Genomic DNA, 12652 nt, shown 5'->3' with positions numbered 1-12652 from the left:
CTATAGCCATAGTTCCCATTTTTATTTGTACCTTCATATGCTATTCCCTAGCTTGTTAAGCACTGGGATATACAGGGGACGTGCTCACTCGCTGGGATACCTCCGGTAGAGTGGGTAGAGGTCTCACAAGCCCGAGTGTTGAAAAGTGAGCAGTTCCAGAGTGGAGGGTAGGTAGCTTCAGGGTGATGGGCGGATAGCCCTTGGGTGGGATGTATAAAGAATTACTCTACCAGGAATACGAGAGACAGGTTTATAAACACGTTCCCGGATGTAATGAGGGGTGGTGGACCAGATCAACAGAGAGGGAGGAGGAGGAGGAGGAGGGGAGACGCCGTCACACAGGTAATGGTTAGGGAGGGGGTGGTAGCTAGATACTGGCAGGGTCGACGCTCTTGGTGTTAATTTGTGCCTGAGAAAGTGATCTCTCTAGCTTGTTGTAGTTATCGGGCGGTGGAGGGTATTAAGTGGTAGGGGTCGGCCGATGGAAGGTGTCAAGTGTAGGTGTTGTGTGTCAGAGTATGCCCCGCTGAGTGAAACTGAGTAGATGCTGCCCTTTCCCAAAGTCCAGTAGTCACGTGTTTTTTTTAAGGTAATGCATTCAAGATGTCTGTATCCTCAGTCCAAGGTCTTCCAGACTGATATGCGGTGACCATGGACGCACATGTTCATTGCCGCTCACGTGTTTCCTGCCGTCCATGTGTTTGGTGCCGCCCACGTATTCAGTACCGCCCACGCTCACACCCGGGAGATATTTTGAGGCTGAGTACTTATGTTGGTGTGGATCAAAGCCAGCGTCTGGCACAGAAGGACCAGTTTTTGTAATGACGCCCAAGGTCTTGTACATCTCGTGTGATCCGTGGTGCTGGTGCTCTGGGTATACACAGGTGCGTGTACACGTGATATACTTACGTTAGCCTACATGTTGTTAGCACCAATTACCTAACTGATCAGGCTATCAACCAGGAGGGTTGGCGAGGTCGGGTCGCAGGGGCTATGACTCCTGGAACCATCAAGAGACAGACAGCGAGGAGTGATTATTAATTTTCCAGTTAGAGAGGATAAAATTGCCGATGTTGGCACACGGAGACTATAATGCTTTATAGCAGCGGTAATAGGAGTGTGTAGCACCCTAATGACGTCATGGGCAGCGGCCACTGTGGTAAACATACAAAAAAGAACGGGAAAGGAAGCCAAAACCGCGCGCGTGACGTCACAGACTGGCACATTGCCCGCTAGTGTTTTGTTTACCAGGAACTGTCGACAGTAATATTTTTTTTTTGTATTGCTTGCAAACGCAGGTTTCGATAATTACCGTATAGTAGACGAATCGGCACACCAAACTCATGTCTAACTAGAGTGGCTAATTTAGATTAACTGCATTTGGAAGGGATGAAGGAATGGTGACTAAATTAGATCTTTTTATGCAAAATTGGAAAACAGATTTGGAAAACAATATGAAGCAAACTGGAAAAAATTCGGTAGCGTGCTTCAGGAACTTTAAATTTGCTTTGCTAATAAAAAAAAACATTAAATTCCAGTGCGTAGAAATGTAACATTATCATATGTGCAGAAATACAGACATATTCATGGGACTGAAAACAAACGTAAATTCCCAAATGCACACATTCCTCGCTTCTCTTATTTCTTAAAGCGGCCTTTGTGTCTTCCCAGGCAAGAAATTAGCCACGCTCTTTATTTTACTTAAACTTTCACCCACGACATATATCTGTCACCCCGCCTGCTGCCACAATTATAACGAAGTGCGTTTATGTTTACTCCCTGAACAGCAGAGTAATTAACTCATTATGGTGAGTTAGAAGTCATAAAGCTTCGTTTTTCCTGAGTTTTGAGCTATGAAAGAGATAAGTGCACTTGAGGGGAGGAATTGGGAGAACCAACCTTGATTCCTGCCCAAACGTTTTTCCTAGTTCGTCCTCAATGCATCTGTGGCAGTTATAGTTTAGTTTCTACACTGTGTTTGATGCTGTTCTTGACTTTTATTTTACACGAGGCAGTTGAAGAGCAGCTTCACGTACCTAATTAAAGAAATAGTTAAATGATACAAATGATACTTTGGTCCAGAGGTTTTGTGGTCTGGAGGACTACGTGGCCGCTGTTGTACAATGTTACGCTAGAGATGACTCAATAAAAGGTTAGGAAATTGTGGCTACACGTTGTGTGTCTGTGTACTCATCTAGTTGCAGGTGTCGAGTCGCAGCTCCTGGTCCCCCTCCCCTCTTCGCTGGTCGCTACTAGATCACACTCCCTGCTTCATGAGCTTTATCATACCTCTTCTTAAAGCTATGTATAGATCTTGCCTCTACTACATCACTTCCCGGACTATTCCATTTCCTGACAACTTTGTGACTCACGAGATACTTCCTAACATCCCTGTGATTCATCTGTGTCTTCAACTTCCAATTGTGACCCCTTGTTGCTGTGTACCATCTCTGGAACATCCTGTCTCTGTCCACCATGTCGGTTCCTCTCAGTATTTTATATGTCGTTGTCATATCTCCCCTATCTCTCCTGTCCTCCAGTGTCGTCAGGTGTGTGTTTGTGTTTGTGCGCGCGCGTGTATGTGTACATGTGTGCGTACGTATGTGCGTACGTGTGCGTACGTATGTGCGTACGTGTGCGTACGTATGTGCGTACGTGTGCGTGTGTGTGTGTGTGTGTGTGTGTGTGTGTGTGTGTGTGTGTGTGTGTGTGTGTGTGCGCGCGTACGTGTGTGTGTGTGTGTGTACTCACCTAGTTGAGGTTGCAGGGGTCGAGTCCAAGCTCCTGGCCCCGCCTCTTCACTGATCGCTACTAGGTCACTCTCCCTGAACCGTGAGCTTTAGCATACCTCTGCTTAAAGCTGTGTATGGATCCTGCCTCCACTACATCGCTTCCCAAACTATTCCACTTCCTGACTACTCTGTGGCTGAAGAAATGCTTCCTAACATCCCTGTGATTCATCTGTGTCTTCAACTTCCAACTGTGTCCCCTTGTTGCTGTGTCCCATCTCTGGAACATCCTGTCTTTGTCTACCTTGTCAATTCCTCTCAGTATTTTGTATGTCGTTATCATGTCCCCCCTATCTCTCCTGTCCTCCAGTGTCGTCAGGTTGATTTCCCTTAACCTCTCCTCGTAGGACATACATTTTAGCTCTGGGACTAGTCTTGTTGCAAACCTTTGCACTTTCTCTAGTTTCTTTACGTGCTTGGCTAGGTGTGGGTTCCAAACTGGTGCCGCATACTCCAATATGGGCCTAACGTACACGGTGTACAGGGTCCTGAACGATTCCTTATTAAGATGTCGGAATGCTGTTCTGAGGTTAGCTAGGCGCCCATATGCTGCAGCAGTTATTTGGTTGATGTGCGCTTCAGGAGATGTGCCTGGTGTTATACTCACCCCAAGATCTTTTTCCTTGAATGATGTTTGTAGTCTCTGGCCCCCTAGACTGTACTCCGTCTGCGGTCTTCTTTGCCCTTCCCCAATCTTCATGACTTTGCACTTGGTGGGGTTGAACTCCAGTAGCCAATTGCTGGACCAGGTCTGCAGCCTGTCCAGATCCCTTTGTAGTTCTGCCTGGTCTTCGATCGAATGAATTCTTCTCATCAACTTCACGTCATCTGCAAACAGGGACACTTCGGATTCTATTCCTTCCGTCATGTCGTTCACAAATACCAGAAACAGCACTGGTCCTAGGACTGACCCCTGTGGGACCCCGCTGGTCACAGTTGCCCACTCTGACACCTCGCCACGTACCATGACTCGCTGCTGTCTTCCTGACAAGTATTCTCTGATCCATTGTAGTGCCTTCCCTGTTATCCCTGCTTGGTCCTCCAGTTTTTGCACTAATCTCTTGTGTGGAACTGTGTCAAACGCCTTCTTGCAGTCCAAGAAAATGCAATCCACCCACCCCTCTCTCTCTCTTGTCTTACTGCTGTCACCATGTCATAGAACTCCAGTAGGTTTGTGACACAAGATTTCCCGTCCCTGAAACCATGTTGGCTGCTGTTGATGAAATCATTCCTTTCTAGGTGTTCCACCACTTTTCTCCTGATAATCTTCTCCATGACTTTGCATACTATACATGTGTGTGTGTGTGTGTGTGTGTGTGTGTGTGTGTGTGTGTGTGCGTGCGTGGGTGCGTGCGTGCGTGCGTGTGTGTGTGTGCGCGTGCGCGCGCGCTGCTCAGCGGTGTGCCTTTGTGTGATGGTTGTACTTGTGTGTAATTATCTGTTTTAGTTTGCAGGTGTTGAGCTATATCTCTTAGTTCCGTCTCTTATAATTGGCTTAAAGTATCCTTGTCATCTGTTTTTGAACTCCTATGTGAAGTTAATTTTTAGCGTGTATGTGCAGAACAAACCTTTAATAATAGATGACGTTCCATTCAGAGTAGAGCCACACTTGGTGTGTAAATAAAATTTGCTGTGCACAGTGTACTTTTTTTTTATCTTATTTGTTTTGTGTTCCACCACACAGCTTCCATTGTGTTATTTTTTAAGCCTTTACATTTTTTTGTCCAACTCTTATGTTGAAAAAAATATTTATAATATGCCTGTTGCTCATCTGTGTATCTAATTACCACGTGTTGCATCACTAGTAAACAGTATCAGTGTCAGCCCTGTCTAAGGCAACAGAGCATTTTGAATATCATTATTATGGCTCTCTCTGTTCTCCCAATAACAAGAGGACTAGCTTTTTCCATTCATAGCTTACTTCCCGCAGTTTAGACTGCCCTGCATACACTACTTTCTAGGGTTTAAATTTGTTTTAATAGGTGAGGGTTCCACACCGGTACTCTATACTCAAGAATGGATCACATATATGAGGGGAAGAATATGTCGTACGTGTTTTTGTAAACGTTCTTGAATACTATTCCCATATTAGTGAGCTTAACCTGTGGTGCTGTTATCCTCACATATACATCTGGAGACACGTCTCACAGTAATGGATATTCTTTGGTAATCTTCTTTAACTGTGTGAGTTTATTTCCCTCCCAAATGACGGCTCTTCTGTTATCCCAGTTTGATCTTATTTCTCCAGTTGCTCTGAACCTGTTTTGTCTTATTTGTGTTGGAGGGAAGAGGAAAGAGGGGAAAGGCAGATAGATGGGTCAGAGGGAAAGGGGACTCTTCGCCGAGCGGAGAGGCATCAGGGGAGGACAGTATTCCTGACGATAGTGTGGAAGAGAAAATAGTATGCTGGATATCTAGGTATGTCAGGAAGAGAGAGACTGCAGTGGAGTGGGCGGCGAGGATCGTGACAGTGGAGGTGGATGGGTATAAAGTTAGTGGAGGTAGGGAAGGATTTGGTGAATTTTGTGGAGTTAGGGGAGGACGGATTGAGATTTGTGGAATTAATGAAGGATGAAGTGAGGTTTATGGAGATTGAGGAGGACGAGTGGCATTTCGGGAGTTAGGAGAGGAGGTAGTGATGTTTATAAAGTTAGGGGATACTCGTGTGTAAGGGATACATTCGGTCGCAGGCAGAGAGTGAGACGCGGGGGTTAAGGGCGGAGGTGTGGAAGTGTGTGTGTGTGTGTGTGTGTGTACTCACCTATTTGTGGTTGCAGGGGTCGATTCGTAGCTCCTGGCCCCGCCTCTTCGCTGATTGCTACTAGGTCCTCTCTCTCCCTGCCCCATGAGCTTTATCATACCTCGCCTTAAAACTATGGTTCCCGCCTCCACTACGTCACTTTCTAGGCTATTCCACGGCCTGACTACTATATGACTGAAGAAATACTTCCTAACATCCCTTTGATTCATCTGAGTCTTCAACTTCCAATTGTGACCTCTTGTGTCTGTGTCCCTTCTCTGGAACATCCCGTCTTTGTCCACCTTGTCTATTCTGCGCAGTATTTTATATGTCGTTATCATGTCTCCCCTGACCCTCCTGTTCTCCAGTGTCGTCAGGCCGATTTCCCTCAACCTTTCTTCGTAGGACAATCCCCGTAGCTCTGGGACTAGTCTTGTTGCAAACCTTTGCACTTTCTCTAATTTCTTGACGTGCTTGACTAGGTGTGGATTCCAAACTGGTGCTGCATACTCCAGTATGGGCCTGACGTAAATGGTATATAGAGTCTTGAACGAATCCTTACTAAGGTATCGGAACGCTATCCGTAGGTTTGCCAGGCGCCCGTATGCTGCAGCAGTTGTGTGATTGTGTGTTTGCATGTTTATGTGCATCATTATGTAGGAGCAAGTGTTGAAGTGATGTGTGTATGAGTACATCTGTTAAGATGAACCATCATGTGCGAGTCCGTTCACAGAGTGGTATAGACCAGCCAGAGATTGTTGTTGCAGCTGCTGTGGTTTGCAATAAACTGTGCGTTTAGTGGTACTTGGAGTGGTTGTTGATGGTACTTTGGGTGGTTTGGTGGTGGTAGTTGTGGTGGTGTGTGAAAATTTTCATGGTTTAGGCTGCCTACGTTTTTAAGGTCTGAATTTTTAGAATGATAGCCTATTTTTTTTAGTGGTCTAGAAGAGTAAGTTTGGTGGGTGGTGGTTATGGTGGTTGGTGGCAGTACTTGTGGTGGTAGATGATAATTATAGTAGTTGAAGATGTGGTGATGGAAAGTAATGTTTGATAATGGTCCACAATGGACCGAAACGTCCTGCAGTTTTTCCTCTCATAAGTGAGAGTTACTTGTGAATTGTTCCAGCCGCCACGAAGTGTGACTTCTATACTTTACCAGAAATTAAATAATTCCGATTAAGGAACTTTTACTGTCAAGAGTTGTGCAAAACAAGAAAATGTGTTTAGTGTTGCGTGTTTTTTAATATAAAATAATGTGACATAAACAGGAAACGAAGAGCACTTTTAAGTATAAGAATAAGACCTTGCTAACAAGAAATGTATCAACTGCTTTTGGATAATTTTGTTATTATAATAGTTTTTCCTGCTAAATATATCTATACTCGGACAGAAATGGCAAAATGTATGGGCAAGTCTCCTTACACCCGCTGTCTTTGTTCCCCTCAAATCCTAGGTCACGGTGACGTGACGTCATCAGTGTCCGGGTCGGCCATGTTGGTTATAATACTTCCGATAATACATGTTTATAATGCGAGCTTTTTTTTTACAAAGTATTTTTGATAATATATAGTTCGTTCATCTGTTTTCATAAAAACAAAATGACCACATTGGTTGTATACGATTTGTAAACAAAATTAGTGAATTATTTAGACAATTTTACTGTGAAATATATATTTTTTGAAGTGAAGATTAAATTAACATTGAAACAATTAAACTGACATTTTATAATTAATTAATATCGCGTTTATACACTTAATGAAGCTAGTCTTCAACCAAATAAAAGAAATAAAAATACGAAGTCAAGTTACAGTGGTGAAGCTCCGTATTAATTGTCTAAGTTGTTTTATCAGAAGATGTCAGAATACTTCCCAGTATAACTTATCCGGATATTATTAACTATTTGGTATTTTCATCTAGTCTCTAAACATGCCAAGATTGAAAAACTTACAAAGATCTAGAAGCATACAATTAATTAGTTTGTCTGCGGCTAAGCGGTTAGAGAAAAAAAGCCAGTTCATTATCAATAAATTCCTGGGCATGATAAAGGTATTTTTTTTTGGCTTTATTATTAAATTATTATTTATTATTAAACAGAAGTATGTTGTATTGACTTATTTCATATATAAAAAATTAATGCTTCAGAATTTTCATGGTAAATTAAAAATAATGTTTAATGTACTTTTCACAAGCATCACTATGGTGTTTTATCACTTAAGGAGTCAGTAATACTTCAGATATGACAACCAATAACTCTATAGTAGACCATGTTGTTTATGTTTTGGAAACATTAACTATTTGTAAATTATCAAGAATAACTTGTAAAACCTTCACAATTCTAAACGTGTATTGTCAGATGCACCCAACATGGCCGACCTGGAAACTGATAACATGACCTGAAAGTACTTTATACCTAGGGCCAAACTTGATAGTGACCTCGAGTATGATATCAAGTCTTAGTCCAGGGGCCGGCAACGTTTTGGAGAGAGAGGGCCAGACAGCTATGCAGTCTCTCATAAGAACATAAGAACGAAGGAACACTGCAGAAGGCCTACTGGCCCATGTGAGGCAGGTCCAAGTCTCCTACCGGCTTAAGCCAATGCACCCAACCTAGTCAGGTCAGGTCACATTGACTTAAGGGAGGAACACGGCAACCGACCTGGTAGCACAAGCTATCAGGTCCAACTCACTCCCACCCACATCCACTCATGTATTTATCCAACCTATTTTTAAAGCTACACAACGTTCTGGCCTCTATAACTGTACTCGGGAGTTTGTTCCACTCATCCACAACTCTCGGAGGAGGTCATTGTTATTAAATGTAATATACAAAAATTTCTCGAACTCAGGGTTTCCATTAGTTTTTTTAAGCTAATTTTGGCCTAATTCTAATAGTACTTAACAAAATTTATCACAAATAATTAAACATTATTATCGAAGGCAGATACCTACTGTACAGTTGTTTTACCACCAGACAACAAACTCAAATGAAAAACTCTAAGGAGGGAGGATACGAAGTAACTTTTCCAGGGTCTGCTTAACCTTGAAGTGAACTACTGCATCTGTATTCAATACTAATTAGGTAATTGGTGATAAATTAGACACATGTGCAACTCTTGGGTATCTTTATTGAGGATAATAAAGATACCCAAGAGTTGCACATGTGTCTAATTTATCAACATGTCCGTTCTCTGAACCATTCATAGATAATTGGTGTCCAGATGTTAAGTTGGCGGGCCGGACGAAAACCTCACGCGGGCCGGGGGTTGCCGACCCCTGTCTTAGTCTCTTAGTCTGTAAACATGAAATGTGTTAAGACGCATTTTTTTTTTTGTTGCAGGATGGCTGCGAGCGTTGGCGCGTGGAGGGGGAGGTATGCCGACTACAGGAGGCTCTGGGTCAGCGTCTGGGCACTGCTGCCATAATGGTCAGGCGCCGGGACCACCGCCTTCACGCCATCAATACAATAGAGAAAACCATCCAGAGGCTCCAGCAGGATACGTTGCGTAACAACTACAACAGCAGCCAAGATCTTCAGAGGTCTACCTCACCCATGCCACACCCATCAGACATCATGGACGCCGTTAATGCCAATCAGGTAAACACTGCTTTTTTTTTTGTTATATCTCTGCTTCCCTTATGTTTCACATGTAACGTGGGCTTGTAAATATGGTACAAACTTTTTGTGAAGTTTTCTCTCTTTTAATGCAATATAATATTTCATGTCACCACGTATGCTATATAATGAACCACGATTTTGACTGTAATATGTTACATTATAGAATTTTATAGATTGTGAATTTTATTGCACACAATGTGTATTTATAGAGTATATTTAAATAGTGCTTCAACCTTAAACCCCTATCACATAACCCCTGTCAAATAACCCTGTCACATAACCTCTGTCAAATTATCCCATCACATAACTCTTACCAAATAACCCCATCACATAACCCGTCAAATAACCTCGTCACATAACCCCTGTTAAATTACCCCATCACATAACTCCTGTCAAATAACCCCTTCACATAACTTATCACATAACCCCGTATCTTTGAAGAGTTTCGAGAGTTTCTCTACTCTCTGAGCCCAGCCATGGGCCAGGCTCGTCTGGAGCTTGCCTGGTCAACCAGGCTGTTGCTGCTGGAGGCCTGCTGCCCCACATATCCATCACAGCCTGGTTGATCTGGCACCTGGTGAAGATACTTGTCCGTTTCCTCTTGAAGGCTTCTACACTTGTTCCAGCCGTGTTTCTGGTATCTTCTGGTAAGATGTTGAATAGTCTGGGACCCCGGATGTTGATACAGTGTTCCCTTATTGTCCCCACCACACCCCTGCTCCTCACTGGGTTTATTTTACACTTCCTCCCATATCTCTCACTCCAGTATGTTGTTATGGCAGTGTGCAGATTTGGGACTAGGCCCTCGAGCACTTTCTAGGTACAGTGGTCCCTCATTTATCATCGTTAATCCGTTCCTGGAAGTGTGACGATTATCGAAATAGACGATTTTCGAATCAATTTTCCCCATAAGAAATAATGTAAATGCAATTAATCCGTTCCTGACACCCAGAAGTATTAAAACAAAATTTTTTTTATATGAAATATAGATGTAGTACATAAACAATACAATGGAACATGATGAATGAAACATTAACAGCATAACGCTTATCTTTATTGGCGATTCTTCTTAGTGTATGGAAGACTGGAGGAGGAGAGAGATGGGATTAGTTACTGTTTGGAGGGGGAATCCCCTTCCATCAACACCTCGGGTACCAAGTCCTTTTCTGGGGTTGCTTCTCTTCTCTGTTTCTTAATGCCACTAGGACCAGCTTCAGAGTCACTGGAGTCCTGTCTCGCAAAAAAAGTGTTCAGAGAGCTCTGTTTCTGGCATCCCTTTAAAACTTCCCTAAAATGGGCCAAGACTCTGTCACTGTACAAATTGCTGATATGGCTTGCAACATCCTTCTCAGGGTGATGTTTCTCCATAACTCTTTCCATCCTACCCCACATTTCAAAAATCTCCTTAATTTCTGAAGAAGGCACCTTCTGCCATCTCTCTTCCTCCTCCTCTACAGCAAGATTCTGAGCTGCGATCTGTTGCTGTTCCTGCTGAAACTCTTGCAGCTCCTCAGTGGTTAGCTCTTCGTTGTGGTCTTCCACATCCTCCAAACTCACATCCAACCCCATGGAATTCCCCAATGCCACAATAGAGTTCACAACTGACATAGGCTCATCAGGGTCAGCCACAAACCCTTCAAAATCCTTCTTGTGGACACAATCTGACCACAATTTTCTCCAAGCAGAGTTCAAAGTCCTGGTAGTCACTCCCTCCCAAGCCTTACCTATAAGGCAATGGAGGATACTGAAGTGTTCTTTCCAAAAATCTCTTAGGGTCAAGTGAGTGTCTGAGGTCACATTAAAGCACCTTTGAAACATTGCTTTGGTGTAGAGTTTTTTAAAGTTTGAAATGACCTGCTGGTCCATGGGCTGGAGGAGAGGAGTGGTATTTGGGGGCAAGAACTTTACTGTGATGAACCCAAACTCCTGCAGAATTAGGTCATCCAAGTTTTGAGGATGAGCAGGTGCATTATCCATTACTATTAGGCACTTGAGATCCAATTTGTTTTCCAGGAGGTAATTCTTCACACTAGGGCCAAACACTTCATTGAACCACTCAACGAAAATTTCCCTCATGACCCATGCCTTATTATTAGATCTCCAAAACACACACAATTTACTCTTCATAACATTGTTTTTCCTGAACACTCTGGGATTTTCAGAATGGTACACTAGTAATGGCTTCACTTTGAAATCCCCACTTGCATTAGCACAGAACATGAGCGTCAGCCTGTCTTTCTTTGGCTTGTGTCCTGGCAGTCCCTTTTCCTCCTGAGTAATGTAGGTCCTCTTTGGCATTTTCTTCCAAAAGAGGCCTGTTTCATCACAATTGAACACTTGTTCAGGTTTCAGTCTTTCAGCCTCTATGTACTCCTTGAATTCACTTATGAATTTTGTAGCTGCAATTTTGTCCGAACTGGCAGCCTCACCATGCCGTATCACACTGTGTATGCCACTACGGTTCTTAAATCTCTCAAACCAATCTTTGCTGGCCTTAAATTCACAAATATCAGTACTCGTTGCAGGCAGTTTCTTTACCAGATAGTCATGCAACTGCAGAGCCTTTTCACAAATAATCAACATCATAAGACTATCTTCTGCTAATTGTTTCTCGTTTATCCACACAAATAATAACTTCTCAACATCTTCGAGTACTGGTGATCTCATTTTTGTCAGCATATTTACCCACTTTGCAACAACAGCTTTCTTGATTTCCTTTTTCTTGGCCACGATGGAAGATATGGTTGTACGGGATTTGTTAAACATCCTGGCCAGTTCGGCCACACATACGCCACTTTTATATTGTTCAATGATGTTTTTCTTAAATTCAATCATATTTCTCACCTTCTTTAGCAAAGGCTTGGCACTAGGAGCTTTCTTTGGAGCCATGGTAGCTTATTTAGCACTTGCAAGCACTAAAATTAATGGAATATTATGAAATATTTTGTATGAGCAAGTGAGGGGACCGTCGCTCACTGGTAAACAATGGCACACTGGCTGGGAAGGGAGGCCTAGGCGGCTCAGAGCCGCGAGTACACGTCCAGGATGAACAACGATTAGCGAGTCAACCGACCATTTGCAAGCCAATGTTTGGACGAAAATAACGCGACGATTTCCAAAAAGGACGACTATCGAGCCCGACAATTATCGAGGGACCAGTGTATATATTATCATGTATCTCTGTCTCATCCGCTTAAGTGAGTACATGTTCAAGACTCGAAGGCATTCCCAGTAATTTAGGTGTTTTACTGACTCAATGTGGGTTGTAAACGATCTCTGTATTTGTTCTAGCTCTGATATTTCTCCTGCTTTGAACGGGGCTATCAGCACTGAGCAATATTCTAAGTGAGGGAGCACTAGCGATTTGAAGAGTATCACCATCGGCATTATTTCCCTTGTTTTGAAAGTTCTCAATACCCACCCCGTCATCTTCCTTTTTGTTGTGATCTTTGTCTTGTTATAGTCTTTAACCCTTTGAGGGTCGACAGGCCCTCTCCGAAACTCGTT

At 43.1% G+C, this 12652-nt stretch overlaps 1 protein-coding gene across 9 annotated transcripts in view; it reads left to right on the top strand.

Moving 5' to 3' along the window:
• Positions 1 to 12652, top strand: part of LOC128693860 (adenomatous polyposis coli protein-like) — a 551448-nt gene that overhangs the window by 442701 nt on the left and 96095 nt on the right. For all 9 annotated transcript variants that reach the window (XM_070091007.1, XM_070091006.1, XM_070091003.1 and 6 more), the window contains one exon: positions 8867 to 9124. In XM_070091007.1, coding sequence (XP_069947108.1) covers positions 8867 to 9124 — 258 coding nt within the window. The remainder of the gene's footprint in view (positions 1 to 8866; positions 9125 to 12652) is intronic.

Source organism: Cherax quadricarinatus, chromosome 33, assembly GCF_038502225.1.
Source record: "Cherax quadricarinatus isolate ZL_2023a chromosome 33, ASM3850222v1, whole genome shotgun sequence".
Lineage (NCBI taxonomy): Eukaryota > Metazoa > Arthropoda > Malacostraca > Decapoda > Parastacidae > Cherax > Cherax quadricarinatus.
Note: the sequence above shows the minus strand (reverse complement) of the source record. Positions and strands in the feature narration are given on the sequence as shown.